Source organism: Ischnura elegans, chromosome 11 (genome assembly GCF_921293095.1).
Source record: "Ischnura elegans chromosome 11, ioIscEleg1.1, whole genome shotgun sequence".
In the NCBI taxonomy this organism is placed as follows: Eukaryota; Metazoa; Arthropoda; class Insecta; order Odonata; family Coenagrionidae; genus Ischnura; species Ischnura elegans.
Genome location: NC_060256.1, coordinates 27059655 through 27075949, shown reverse-complemented (window position 1 = coordinate 27075949; position 16295 = coordinate 27059655). Strand labels below are relative to the sequence as shown.

Here is a 16295-nt window from a genome sequence, read left to right as displayed (position 1 = left end):
TTGGTTCATTCAAAATAAGTTGTTCAAAATTTGTCCAAAAATAAACAATGCTGTCATTTTATATGCATTTATGTATGTTTTAAATAACTAATTCAGTTTTATGATATGTATAATTTTAATTTACTATCACCAGTATAATCTCAAATTCCAATGTTAAAAAAATTAATTGTTTAAACAAAATGTGAAATAGCAATAAAATTATTGCAAATACATAAAAAATAGTTATAAATTCAGAATAAGCGGGTCAAAAACAATAAGAATAGACCTTTCGGTCAAATATATACATAACAACAACGGCGTAATTAATTTTGGCCAGCTTTTTTTGATTTGGGACCACTGTGCGGCGCCTCTATCCCTTTTCCTTCCCATCCAGCCCCTCCCCGGGTGATCGGGCGTATAAGGCTCGGCCTTGGGTTCCCGGCCCCGGTGGTTGTATCCTCGAAGGGCTCCCCTTGAGCCCTCATGGTTTCCTGCATATCTTCTCTATGACCTTTGACCCCCATTATGATCGTCGATGGTAAAAAAAAATCGACAATATGGATCTACGAATCGCAAAACTGACTTGGGCACCCTTTAAAACCCATGATTCCACACTTTGGCTGTCATGATGGCGCGACGTTTAACTCTATGACCTTTGACCCCCATTGCGACCATCGGAGGTCAAAAAACCAACAATACGGACCTATGTCTGTATGTACTAATTTTATTAACCTCATATGCACTTACTTTGCTAGTTCTCCATACAATGTATTATTTTCGATTGAACCTTTTCTACTATTTTTTCTAGTTCATACCTTGTCAGGGACTGATGGTCTTAAGCATGTACAATCTTTAGTAAAGAAATGGAATATAACGGTCGGAGAGCGCATGGAAGAAGGTGATAATTCACTTTCTGGTGCAGGATTCAGGTTGAAAGACAAGTATTATTTCATTCACAACAATTATAAAAATACTTGGCAAGGCGCTGGAAATGCATGCCGATTGCTTCACATCTCTGGACACCGTGCTGCTCTTGACACGATGGAAAAAGTGGCCTTCATTACAGAAGTTCTGAAGCAGAATCCTGATTTAGACTTAGGTGCGTGAAATTTTAGAAGAATCTTTGTGCTAACCATTACAATAAAACAATGATCAATCATTTCCATTTTATGAAGGATTGTTATTCTTATTTTACAGCTATTTGGATTGATGGGAAAAATGATGGGCGAAGGTGGTATTGGGATGGCACGGGTGAGGTTATACCCCTAAAAAGAGAACAGGGTGAATATCCACCGTGGGATCTTTTGCCAACTTTCCATAGTGCTCAATGTCTCCGGCTCCAAGTACCTTTCTCTCAATGCAGTACTTGTACTGTGCTTTTTGATGAACATGAATGTACTGATGAACTGGGATTTCTCTGCGAAGCTGGTAAGTACCTAACCTTAATAATAATATTGATGACTGTATTTGCCGCACAGAAAGAAAGGTATTAGACACATTAAGAATTACACATAAAGTACAAAACAGAATAGGGTAGTTTCCTTCATTGAAGAAAACGAAAGGCATTGATTGCGATTCGTTACCCACCATTAGTGTATTCATAATACTCAAATTATTTGGTTTTAGGAATACCGGTTTAGACGAATGGCAAGGGCAAATTTTATCCTCATTTGAAAAAGGCCAGATTGGCGCCCATGCGATGCCACGTGAAGTCACAGGGACCTAGTTTCTACACGAAAGGATAGGAGTTATACATCGTCTGAGGTTACCAATGCATGCAAGAGGCACAGAGCTCAGGGAAACATATGTCTTAATAATAACCTATTAAAACTGGCTAAGGTCGGAAAGTTTTCTTCGTTTGATAAGGTACTAATAAACCTTTTTTAAGCCAAAGGCTACCAGATAGAATGGCACTCAGCTACCCGCTAGCATCCTGCGTCGTATCAGCGCTCAGAGCCTCTCCCAAGGTCACCTCACAAGGCGGGAGGGGGAACCAGAAATGCGTCACACGGAGAGATTTCCCGGCATTTCTACTTACGCGTCGCGTTTTCGCGCGCTTGAAAATTTTCACTTTTCATTTAATCGCGAAAAATAGTTATCGTCATTTAAAAATCTAAAAGCGTGAAATACGTACTCCAGGAGTAATAATCTTTCGATTTAGGCAATAAAAAAATAATAGGAAACCACCCTATTATGTACCACATTTATTGGTCAAGTGGAAAAAGTTAATTACGAAAGGTCTCACATGCAGTGAAGTACAGCAAACACAAATTACTATAAAATAAAGGGAAATGGGTATATACACAGAGCTTATCGTCTTGTCCTTTAAAAATTCTGCATTATTGAAATTTTGAGATCTAGCTGAATAGACTTTTAATTTTCTGATTATCAAATTTTTAGAGGTGGTAGATTTGTTATGATTGGGTAGATTATGATAAATGCCATTTGAAAAGAATACATGCTAAGCAAGGGATACTTGTATTGATATGTGTTTACCCAACCAAAAAGTGTTGTAGATAGATTTTGGTGTTTTTTATATCAAGTCGGGAAATAAATATTGTATTCATCTCACCGTGCCACTTTAAAAAAGTAGGGTAAGGACAAAATCTTTGAGGTGATGAAAAGAGTTTTACTAGGAGTTCTGAGTTATCTTGCATATATACGCATGCTTCATGGCGACAGAGTTACAGAAATATAGAAATAATTTTGTGCATTTGCTTCAGAAAACATTTCTCTCCCACTTTCTCACCATTCCATTTGCATTTTCACCGTAAACTTTGTGAATTTGACAATGAATTTTGGCCAGTTCCATGTTACTTTGGGCGAGTGTGGTAGCTTACTACTGTGGTTACTACCAATCAAATTTCAATTGACTCATTGGTTTGAAGTTAGCTGAGGTTCTGTGTTGATTACAACATATCCATCAATTTTAGTGGTGTAAATAATTTTTTTTTCTGCAAAATTTTAATACTACTAGATCTGGCTTTCTTATATCTAAATTTCAAGTTAGTGAGATGAAAACTACGGGAATACCAAACTCACAACTTGATTTCACCTGCAAAGAGCGAGTAGTGTTTGAGAAAAAATGAAATACAGGAAATACTATGGAACTGAAGGTTTTTGAAAGTAAATAATCTAATGTAGATAGAATTTCTCTTTTGTATGCCTGCATTGAAATTGATTGCTTGATTTAGGCAAAAGAGCTCCTCAAACTCGGGTGTCTTGGTTTTTTTTTCAAACAGACATTACATAGTAAGTAGAGCACTTGGTTGCTTATCGAGGAGTCTTGGCTTCAAATTTCTGATGAAGTCTCTAGACACCCCCACACAAAATTCTCAGTGCGAGGTGGCCTAAGGAAAGGAATTTGCCCCCCTTCTCTGAATAAGTGACATTCACATGCCTGCATGGATTTGTTTGGAGTGAACTCTACTGTCACCTTTTCACGTCCACCTTCAGGTCTGTTGTGGATTGGTGTATGGAAACACAACCAGCTAGTCTTACTTAAAACAACAGTATATTCAATATGCTATTATACACTCACACTTACCAGGGATATGCCCACCATCCTAGGATTCACATTGCCTACTGTAGGCCGTTCTGTTAGAGGGCACCACTAATGAATGACAGTTGAATCATGAATTGTACGACACAAGTATACAGTAAACTCTCGATTATAAGAAGCAGGATTTTACGAAGTTTTCGATTATACGAAGTTTTCGATTATACGAAGTGATATTGCGGTCCCGGCGAAAAGCCTATGCTAAATAAGTGGCGCTTCCGATTATACAAAGTTTCGATTACAGGAAATGTTTTGATATTACGAACTTCGGCTCGGGCCCCAGGATCAAATTGCATTCTTTTATACGAACTATGGCGAAATATTTGTCAACAAAACTAGTTACGCGGGCATAAGTAGCTAAAAAATCAGCGCTTTCGACTGTGATCCATCAAAAGTGTGAAATCGTAAATGATAGTGCAACTTTGGAGAGAAAGAGTAAGCCTAAAACCTCACGGTGGGAATTTAGGGGGAGTAGGAGTTCAGCAAAAATATCGCGACTGACATAATGCCCCTTTTTACGTGCCTATTCGTAAACATCGCATCGACAGTAATAGGGAACTTGCATATATTTCACATATAATCAATAGCCCCAAAATTATATAAAAATATATGTTTGCATACCTCGGTGAAAGCTTTTTTAATTATTTTATGACGTGGTTTGCGATATTTAATGCATCAAAGTTCGTGAGAATTTTCAAATGCAAGTGAGAATTGAAAACGCCCGATGATTGGCTGGTAGAAAAATGACGTCATAGTTCAGTACGAGGAGGCACGGCGGCACGGCCATAGTAGAGGTTGCATACTTGAATACCAGCGACGGCGTGGTTATGATTAATTTATTGAAGTGCAGACGTATCGGAGTTGTTCATTGTGACTTCAGGGCTATTATTTGATCTATTTCTCCTCCATTGAAAGCGATAGATTGCGTATAGATGAAGGAACATGATTATTCCTAGGCTGATCCTAGCAAGCTTCCTGTTACTGATTCCATCATGATAACAGGGTATTTTAGTGAAACTGTAGACTTCGTCGGCGCCTAAAGTCGATGCCGAGAAATGGAAAGGTAGCTGATGTGCATCTGAAATGTTTTATAGTTCATAACAAAGTGAGACTTGCGTATAATATTGGCGAAAGCGTATATACTCATGTGAAATGTGTATTCTTTTGGCAGTCCGGTAGAGAGTCTTACGGTGAACTTATTTCCACCTCGACGCTGTCGATGATACTTTCAACTTAAAAATACCTTGCCTGGAGGGCGAAAGGAAGCTCTGAGGAAGCCAGACTATCAATGTTTCAATTTAGTAGCGATAATATAGACGAACTTCCAACACAATTTGAGTCACAAGATTGTAGATTAATCTACCATCTTGTGACTCAAAAACCCTGAAGCCACTTCCTATTCTGCAGAAAGAATCGGTCAATCGCACTTCGATCAATAGAATAAACACAACGTCTTCAGGTGTTAAGAAGTTACTTTTGTAATGAAAGCCTTCCTAAAGTAGCATTAAAATGTGAATATTTTCCAAACAGAGTCTTTAATACATTTTGGGAGCTTTTCTCACGATATATCTGAAACCTACTCTAAAGGCGAGCTCATCGTCATTGCGATCGGTTGTCACTTAAAAATTCCGTATCGGAAATCCTAGAGTGATAACCTTCGACGATGACCGTGATCACCTGCACTCTCACTATCACTGGAACCCGTGGTGAAAATATTATCCCAATCCATTTTCCTATTTGGTTTTAACTGGGGAAAGAGCAACATAGAACTGCACATTCTTTGGGCAACTTTGGGTTTGACTTTCCCTCAAACACCCCATTTCCCCTGTGGTGCACATCAGTCCTATCTTTATACGATGGCCTGACAACCTTTAAATGGATCCTTGGTTTATCCTGACAACCAAATAAATGGAAATTGCTGATTCACACGTCTTCCCCTACTATCTCCACAGTTTCCAAATCAAGGGCCGCGGAACATTCTTCTTGTGACTCAACTTTTTCTAAAAAGCAAGCAACGGCGTAGAATAAAATCAAAGAATGCTGCGATTCATTTTTTGTGACCACCTCTGGATTCCATTCTTTTTCCATCTACAACTCCCTTTATCTTTCGGGGTAAACCATGGGACAAGATAATGCTTAAATATTTTCATTAATTTATAATAAAATATAAGTGCTAAAAAATGCCCAAAAGCCATTTTATTAATCCGCACTGATGAATGTAAATTAATGTGGAAGATGAATGCTGTAGACGTAGTAGTTTTCCCTAGGTTGAGTTGCAAAGTTCATGAAGTTGACAAAACGGCTAATTTTTCGGTGCGCGGAGTCTGCGTTTGTGGACCTAGAGAAAGCATTTGACAACGTGGATTGGAGCACAATGCTCGGAATCCTAAAGGAAATTGGGGTTCTTTATAACGACAGAAGAATCATCCACAGTTTATACAAAAACCAAGTAGCCGTGATAAAATCAGGGCCCAGCTGTGAAGAAGCAAGAATTAAGAAAGGAGTGCGACAAGGCTGTACATTGTCACCCGTAATTTTCAACGTTTACATTGAAAAAGCCATTAATGAAATCAAAGAAAAGGAATTGGAAGTGAATATCCATGGAGAAAAAATTAGCATGCTAAGATTTGCCGATGACATAGCCGTTATAGCAGAAACAGAGAAAGATTTGAAAAATATTCTGGTTAATATGGGTAGGGTACGTAATGAGTAGATATCAACTGAAAATAAGCACGAAGAAAACAAGATCTTAGTATGCAGCAGAAGAGAAGAAGTCAAGACCAACATTAAAATAGGGAGGCAAAAACTGATAGAGGTGGATGAATTCTGTTATTTGGGAAGCAAGATAACTAGTGACGGGAGAAGCAAGAAAGAAATTATCAGCAGAATAGCCCAGGCGAAGAGAGCATTCCACCAAAAGAGAGACCTGCTTACAGCGGAAAACTTAAATATAGAAGTAAAGAAACAATTTATAAGAACCTACATCTGGAGTATGCTCCTATACGGAAGTGAGGCATGGACAATGACCGCAGCGGAGAAAGCAAGGATAGAGGCCTTTGAAATGTGGTGCTACAGAAGAATGATGAAAATCAAATGGATCGACCGAGTTAGTAACGAGGAAGTCCTAAGAAGGGTAGGAGAGAAGAGAAGCCTCATGAAAACCTTAATAAGAAGACGGAACAACCTTATAGGCCACATCTTGAGACATGATGGCCTGATGAAGACAATCGTCGAAGGACAAGTGGAAGGCAAGAATGGAAAAGGAAGACCGCGAACAAAATATATGGAACAAGTAAAGAGAGATGTGAAAGAGAAGAAATACGTAGGTGTGAAAAGATTAGCTGGGGGGTGTTTCAGAGTCTCCCTTTCCGAGCGGATCGGGAGACTTGACGCGGATTCTGCGTCACTTACTATCGGCCAGGCAATCCGTGCGTTTCAGACTGGCTTCCTATCGACTCAAGGCCGGCTTTCCTATCGGATAGAAGTCGAGTGGGCTAGAGGTGCCGGAAAGTCATTCCGGTGGCGAGTGGAGATATGTTATATTGCTGTTTTTTATTAAGTATTTGGCTATAATAAAATCATACCACTTTATTTCATGAGTGCTGATATATGTGGATATTATGATAGAGTAATATAAGTGCAAGTGACTTTAATTCTCGTGTAAATTAGGCGATAAATAGGCAGACTGTATCACTGACGGTACAAGTTCGTTTGCGTTGTTATTTGGACGAGTAATTTGGCAAAAAGAACGTGAAACGAGTTGGAATGCATGGCGTAATGACTTACAAATATGCAGGTAGCATAATGCATTGAATACGTGTCCGTGGGTTAGGAAGTATAACAATTTGTATAGTTTGAAATGATTGTGTGTATGACTTGGCATCGTAGTCACATCGAAATTAGACGTGGTTATGTACCTAATTCAGTTGAATCCATGGTACATGGTTTCAGTACATTCCATGTACATTCTAAATATTCATTTTAATACGAAATATTAGTTCAAGCATAACGGGAATAGCCACGATAACAACTATACCGAAGCTCCCTCATGCCATCCTTTTATTTATACATTACAAATTTCGATCTTCTATCAACAATTGACGGTGACGCAGCGGGTTAAGGCAGTATGCAGTGAGGCAAAGATTACGGGTTCAATTCCCATTTGCAGCGAATATTTTTTTTCTTTGTGGAATTATCGCTCACTGAAATATAATTTAGAAGATGTATTTCAAGGTGCATCATTAGCAAAAATTTGTCATTTTCGTACCAAATAAAATGGTGTTATAGAAATAACCGAGAACGTGCCAAACAGATAACAAACTAACAAAATTATTTTGCGTCATTTTAACGCACATAACTCGAGCCATTACTATTAATGGACACTATTCAACCTAATGTAATCATTGTATTTTCTTCCAGCGTAGCTCCACTTTCACGGAAAATTTGTAAGACGTTTACGGCATATCATGAAGGCCATAACATCATTTATGATGATCAATATTCATATTTAATTGAGATACTGAATGAAAATATGACAATTTGGTTAAACAATTGAGTAAGTAAACCATATGTTGTTGGAAAAAATTATGGATTTCGTGACTGCCTGTAGTTTAGTTCTTAAAAACAATCAACTATGCTCTCACGAGAATGACAGAACAAACTCGTTCCAAATTTTCCTTCATTCCCGTAATTTGCTCAAAACGACAGGGTATTACGTTAAAAAAAACTACATACGAACAATTCTAAAATTATTTTACCCGGCAACAGCGTCAATTATGTGACAATGTATCAATTAGCACTTATTTATGCCCGTATATACCTTTCGCCTCCCTTGTGAAGTATCAAATCTTGCGGGAGGTTATTTTCGCTGCTCACTTGTCACTTGAAAATTGTGACGTTTTCTCGTTTCCCGGAGGAGGATGACTGTTGACGTCATACCAAAAGCGGAACGCTTTCCGATAGTATGTGTGAAACGCACGGAAGACGAGCGTAGGATAGGTTCCCGATCGACTCGGAATGAATCCGTTTCCGACGCCGCCAATCCTACGAGACTCTGAAACACCCCCCTGATAGGAGAACTGAGTGGAGAGCTGCGTCAAACCAATCCTAGCATTGTTGACCAGTGATGATGATGATGATGATGGAGTCATTTATTGCACTGGCCGTGTCTACATTTTTGAATTTTTTTGTAATAAAATAAATCAGAATTTAGGATAAAGTTTACTTTAAAATGACGTATAGTTCATTATTATAGCATGCAGTGAAGCCAGGATATAAATTTGCAAAGAACAGCGGCACATCATTTTGACGCCGACAGTAGAAGAAAACGCTGTCTTCTTGGCTGGCACTCGAATGCATGAGGATCAACGTTGCTCTATATTTTCATATTTCCTCCCTCGATTTTAAACATCATGGAATTTTCTATGTCCTTCCGTAACTGAAATTGAACAAGTGCCATAAATAATTTGAGTCCATGGTAACCATCGAGAAACACCGATCTCGATTTTTGTTGAGAAGTTGAGTTTTTATTCTACGGCTATATAATATATAAAAATATATACGGCTAAAAAATACCGCCCCCACTAATCTTACGCCGTGACGTCATAGTTCAGTAGGAGTCCAATATCCAAGCCCAGTAACTGCAGGTTTGGAAGAGCCACGTTGCGTTTAAAGGAGAACATGGCTGAAATAAGGAAAAATTACAAGTGGTGCATTGTTCCTCTGTGCAATAACACCCCAGAAAAAATTTACATCTGCATTCCCACGGAGGAAATTATAAGAAAAGCCTCGATGCATGCCGTCTGTCGGGATGAGCGTTACGGAAAAATAAGAGTATAATAAACGGAATGATAAACCCGTGAGCTATGTGAACGAAGATAACTTTAATATAAATAATATTTCCATATTTCATCGACTGAATAACTTGAAACTGAGATTTTTCGATAATTCGGCCGCCGTAGAATAAAAACTCAACTTCTCAACAAAAATCGAGATAGGTGTTTCTCGATGGTTACGATGGACTCAAATTATTTATGGCACTTGTTCAATTTCAGTTACGGAAGGACATAGAAAATTCCATGATGTTTAAAATCAAGGGAGGAAATATAAAAATATAGAGCAACGTTGATCCTCATGCATTCGAGTGCAAGCGTCAAAATGATGTGCCGCTGTACTTTGCAAATTTATATCCTGCTTCACTTCATGCTATAATAATGAACTATACGTCATTTTAAACTAAATTTTATCCTAAATTCTGATTTATTTTCTTACAAAAAAAATTCAAAAATGTAAACACGGCCAGTGCAATAAATGACTCGAGTGCGCGGATCCGCGCACCGAAAAATTAGCCGTTTTGTCAACTTCATGAATTTTGCAACTTGCGTTTTCTTCTACTGTCGGCGTCAAAATGATGTGCCGCTGTACTTTGCAAATTTATATCCTGCTTCACTTCATGCTATAATAATGAACTATACGTCATTTTAAAGTAAATTTTATCCTAAATTCTGATTTATTTTCTAACAAAAAAATTAAAAAATGTAGACACGGCCAGTGCAATAAATGACTCGAGTGCGCAGATCCGCGCACCGAAAAATTAGCCGTTTTGTCAACTTCATGAATTTTGCAACTCAACCGAGGGAAAACTACTACGTCTACAGCATTCATCTTCCACATTAATTTACACTCATCAGTGCGGATTAATAAAATGGCTTTTGGGTATTTTTAGAACTTATATTTTATTATAAATTAATGAAAATATTTAAACATTACCTTGTCCCATAGTTTACCCCGAAAGATAAAGGAAGTTGTAGATGGAAAAAGAATGGAATCCAGAGGTGGTCACAAAAAAGTATCGCAGCATTCTTTGATTTTATTCTACGCCGTTGCTTGCTTTTCAGAAAAAGTTGAGTCACAAGAGTAATGTTCCGCGGCCCTTGATTTGGAAACTGTGGACATAGAGGAAGACGTGTGGATCAGCAATTTCCATTTAGTTGGTTGTCAGGATAAACCAAGGATCCATTTAAAGGTTGTCAGGCCATCGTATAAAGATAGGACTGATGTGCACCACAGGGGAAATGGGGTGTTTGAGGGAAAGTCAAACCCAAAGTTGCCCAAAGAATGTGCAGTTCTATGTTGCTCTTTCCCCAGTTAAAACCAAATAGGAAAATGGATTGGGATAATATTTTCACCACGGGTTCCAGTGATAGTGAGAGTGCAGGTGATCACGGTCATCGTCGAAGGTCATCCCTCTAGGATTTCCGATACGGAATTTTTGAGTGACAACCGATCGCAATGACGATGAGCTCGCCTTTAGAGTAGGTTTCAGATATATCGTGAGAAAAGCTCCCAAATGTATTAAAGACTGTTTGGAAAATATTCACATTTTAATGCTACTTTAGGAAGGCTTTCATTACAAAAGTAACTTCTTAACACCTGAAGACGTTGTGTTTATTATATTGATCGAAGTGCGATTGACCGATTCTTTCTGCAGAATAGGAAGTGGCTTCAGGGTTTTTGAGTCACAAGATGGTAGATTGTGTTGGAAGTTCGTCTATATTATCGCTACTAAATTGAAACATTGATAGTCTGGCTTCCTCAGAGCTTCCTGTCGCCCTCCAGGCAAGGTATTTTTAAGTTGAAAGTATCATCGACAGCTTCGAGGTGGAAATAAGTTCACCATAAGACTCTCTACCGGACTGCCAATAGAATACACATTTAACATGAGTATACGCTTTCGCCAATAATATACACAAGTCTCACTATGTTATGAACTATAAAACATTTCAGATGCACATCAGCTACCTTTCCATTTCTCGGCATCGACTTTAGGCGCCGACGAAGTCTACAGTTTCACTAAAATACCCTGTTATCATGATGGAATCAGTAACAGGAAGCTTGCTAGGTTCAGCCTAGGAATAACCATATTCCTTCATCTTTAAGCAATCTATCGCTTTCAATGGAGGAGAAATAGATCAAATAATAGCCCTGAAGTCACAATGAACAACTCCGATACGTTTGCACTTCAATTAATGAAACATAACCACGCCGTCGCTTGTATTCAAGTATGCTACCTCTAGACCTCTACTACGGCCGTGCCGCCGTGCCTCCTCGTACTGAACTATGACGTCACTTTTCTACCAGCCAATCATCGAGCGTTTTCGATTCTCACTTGCATTTAAAATTCTCGTGAACTTTGATGCATTAAATATCGCAAACCACGTCATAAAATAATAAAAAAAAGTTTCACCGAGGTATGCAAACATATATTTTTATATAATTTTGGGGCTATTGATCATATCTGAAATATATGCAAGTTCCCTATTAATATAATTAATCCATAACAACTCCTTCCTCCTTAAAATTAAAGCACATCAATTAGCACTCACAGTCTCATTAGGTGACGTGGCTGCACCCTCAAAGGTGCAGTCTTGCTGCAGCTTCCTAGTATGCAGGTGTAGCTGACATAATATAATCATCTAAATAATGCATTGACAATACACATCAGGGTTGAATCACTGGATTGTGCGAGTCACCCAGAATGTTACATACTTGCATTCAAAACTGGATCACATAACCTATATTACAGTTGGAGGGTTCAGAAATTGTCTTTGACATTGTAATTGCTTGCAGATAAGAAAATTAATTTGAGAAAGCAACCAAAATTGTGTAAAATATGGCCAACAAGCCTAGGTGTTAGCACATATGTAGGCATATGCCACTTTAAGTTGCACAGTTGTGGTGCTAGATTAAAATGGTACATTCTTTCTGGATATGCTTTGCATATTGAGGTGAATCTGCAATGGATGTGAATTAATAAATGAAGTTTCAAGAGTCATTAAATTGGTACAGTGGAACGTCGTTAAAGCGAGTACGGGCTATTGCGAGACCCCCGCTATTACGAGAGATAGCCGAGGCATCATCATTTGACCCTATAATAAGCATGAAGTTGAAACGTAGTTTTCCGCGGCGTTGTCTAGATGATGTCTCCATGTTTCTGGGCTTCACCGCGTGGATTTTTCTATATGACGACAGTTTCTCCGGTATTCCAACCGGCGTCTTCAGGTCGATGTCGCGATTCAAATTTTTGATGATTTATATAGTTCATTTTTTGGCGCCAATTTTTCATGCTGAATGCTGATTGGTCCACCTTCTTTTCTCTCGTATGAACCTCTTCCATGAGCTGTGGAGAGGGTAGCCGTCTTCTCTATTCATGCAACAAAAAAAAAATTGGCGCCAAAAATGAACTATATAAGTCACCAAAAAATTGAATCCCGACATCGACCTGAAGACGCTGGTAGGAATACTGGAGAAACTGTCGTCATAAAGAAAAATCCACGCGGTGAAGCCCAGAAACATGGAGACATCATCTTTAATAAGCATGTTAAAAAATCGATTTTACGAGGCCTTTTTGGTGTCGACACTCCCCATGGCGACAGTTTCCATTGCCGGGAAACCTTCACCAAGAGTTCCTAATCTCTGTAATTTCTTGCGATCTGTTGGAAATGAAGTTAACATGGAGTGTACAGTCTCAAATTCATACAGTAAACTGGCGTTCGATAAATAAGTGGTTCATTTTAGTGAAAATATTACGGAATTAACATTCGGGAATGCTTGATCTTCTTTTGTTCCTCGGGCGGCAGAAGGCAGTCGGCAGCATACCCGCACGTCCGTGAGTTGTGTGAACAGAAAGCATTTGATGGTAGACACCATGGCCAAAAAACACCAAGTACTTCGATAAATAGACAATAAAAATAAAAGATTAATATGAGATTGGCGTAGATAATTTATCTTCCTATTCGCTCATCTCAATAAAAAAAACGAAAGCGCCCAAGGAATGCAGACCATGAAGAGTTAGAAGGAGCTTTGTTCGGGTGGTTTTGCCCACTTCAGTCTGTGGGAACTTCTGGGAAAGGGGCTATGCCTAAGCCTAAGGGGAGTATTTCAGGGATAGATTGCAAATCGAGAACTTCAAGAGTTTCGGAAGGTTGGCTTTACTAAGTAAAGCACCAAAGCGTAATATCCCGTCATAATTGTTGGTGATGCCTGCGGTGTAAACCTGAAGTCGTGGAAGAAAACTCTCCGATTCTAAGTATCTTAAGAAGTATTCCCGGCGTGACATAAGATAGACGAAACGGAAATCTTTTACAACCTACGCTAAAACCCTTGCAGTAAGAGGTACATTTCTTGCAATGATGCTTCAGAGGTAGGTAGTGCGCCTTAGCGATGGTGTAGGATGTACGGTACAATGATACTCAGCGTAAATTGTCCGGATGGACGTACGTATTCTCTGTTGCGGTTACAAGTAATAGTAACGATCACAATGTACTATTCACAAGGGTGAACTATTCACGTCAGTGGTCAGAGTCGTTCTGGCGCTTTCTTCCGTCACCCGGGCGGTCGAGCATCCCCTGGTGGCCTCTGGAAGAACTCAGAGAACAACTTAACTCTTGTTTGGCACCATGTCGTATACATTCGGCGCCGCCACAGAGGGCATATCTCAAGAGCTGATGTTGTACTTTTAGAGTAATTAATTTTAAAATTCTGCATTCCTTTTTATGTTTCTCAGTCATTACTGAGAATGTTAAATCGATAAATTCATTCACGTAAGTTTTTTTTGCCTTAGGGTCCATCAGATGCGTATGCCTTCCTTTTCTTTGTCGTAAATATTACCCATGTGAGTTATATTCGTCGATGTTTCTTGTATCTTGCTTTTGTTTTACTTAAGTGGCAGCATAATATCTGCATTATGTATTTTTGTGAAATAATATCACGTTCATATCTTTTCTTATATTACCAATTTATAATATATACCAATATATCATTTTGCACGCTCAGCAAAAATTTTACCGTGTATAATGAAAATATCACATTATATGATATAAAAAGTCTTCCAAGGCAGGGTCGTTATACAGCCTTCCACAGTTTTCGTCTGCAGAAATATAAATGCGATACGTTATTTCAATAGCTGCTGCTGATATATTAACTGCCGCCTAACGTACAGGAACAATAAACATACACCAATGGAAGCATTTGAGGCATTAAATAACCGCGATACTGTTTTATCAGTTATTTCTTGAATTTTCAGTGGACAATACCATAATATAATAGAATAATCACGTAAATGCTCTAATTAAGTACATATAAACATGGCTTTGTCGGTTGTGGATTAGCATAATGATTGTCAATGCAATGCTTTGTATGACTTTTATTCAGTACGGCGCTTATAAATTGTTTGAACGATTAATTGTAGTTTAAGTAAGGAAATTTAGGGATGCAAAAAACATCGCCTTTCGTCTGGATTTATGCTTACGTTTATCGGATATAAATTTATCTGTCGCCGCACCACTCCTGTTCCTGTATAATTGTTCGCAAGAGGTATATCTATATTGGCTATTATTTGCACCACCTCCGGTAAAACGACAATTCGCTATAGCGAGTGTTTATTTGAGCACCATCGGTTCTCGTTTTATCGAGGTTCCACTGTATTATGTCCCTCCCTTCTCACCTTGACCACGGTACCAGGGAGTGAGCGTGAGTGTGGATGGGTGAATGCTTAGTTTAAAGTGAATGCAGTTATGTGATAGGAGGTGATGTCGAGTCAAGTAGGCCTGCTCACAGGCATTGAGTGTTCTCTCCCTCCCTTTTTTTCTCTATACCCATCCACGAAAGAGGGGAAGTTGTTGTGGACGGGTAAGTAAGACGTGTGATGGAACCAGGGGTAGAGATTATTTTTGAGAGACAAAATTTGGGAAGCAGCATGACAGAACTCTACGGCGGAGTGCATATCACTGAGAGACGAGAGCAGAAGAAAATGATTCAAGAAGGAGGTTGCCAGACTCAGGGTTCCTGTTTCAATTAATAAGTTCCACAAGGGGAAAATTGAATTAGCAGCCAGATCTGCGTCCCCCGAAGTGTGGAGGAAGCAGCAGCAAGAAGAGAGCCTGCAGCTAGCCCAAATCCCCTCAGCACGTGGAACAGAATCTACATGGGACCACGAGGTTTAGTTAAGTAAACCATGCCCCTTCGATCAGTTAGGAGTCGGAGCATATTCTCCATCCACGTCAGACTTCTTTTGTTAATGGGCATTTATGATCACCCTGACATTATCAGTCATTCGCTCCTATTACTTACTTCTGCTGGTGTAATGTGACATTCGCAAAGAATAAAAAAAGGTTTTCTGCATAATGGGAAGGACTTATTTACCTTCCATAGATCAAAATTACCTTCAAAGAGGATGTGGTACTTCTTCAATTGTTGTAAATTATGTTCATATATCTAAAATGAATACTGCTTCAATGTACAATTAATTGAGAAGTGCTACTTTGATGTTATTCTTTATAATTGCAACTTAATATTTAAATTGTTTATCTCATTTTCATTCTCATCATTACTAACACCTCAAAACTTTCAATCATTACTTATCAGGTTTTCAATTTGCTATGAATTAGTATTTTTTCATGAATTGCATTCAGAATAGAAAAGGCGAAATTTTGTTGAATGAATGAATTTCTCTTCTGTAAGTACTCCTGGTATTGTGAAAATTACTCTCTGCATGTCCCAACCTTACCCCTGCCATACCCAGAATCATTGTCTTTCAACATGGGATTGCTTAATTCAGAGAGGTCACCGTTTGATCAAGGTCCTCCCAAAATAAAATTTACTTCTGATGAGTCACCCTTCCCGACAGTCAGCCCAGACTTATTTTATGTGACGATTCGTGTGGTATTTCATCTGGGCATACCACGGTTGGACTGCTACA

General features: G+C 38.7%; 1 protein-coding gene across 2 annotated transcripts in view; it reads left to right on the top strand.

Moving 5' to 3' along the window:
• The window catches only part of LOC124167986, a 73300-nt gene that overhangs the window by 12135 nt on the left and 44870 nt on the right, over positions 1-16295 (top strand). For both annotated transcript variants that reach the window (XM_046546068.1, XM_046546067.1), the window contains exons 2-3: positions 788-1078; positions 1177-1407. In XM_046546068.1, coding sequence (XP_046402024.1) covers positions 788-1078; positions 1177-1407 — 522 coding nt within the window. The remainder of the gene's footprint in view (positions 1-787; positions 1079-1176; positions 1408-16295) is intronic.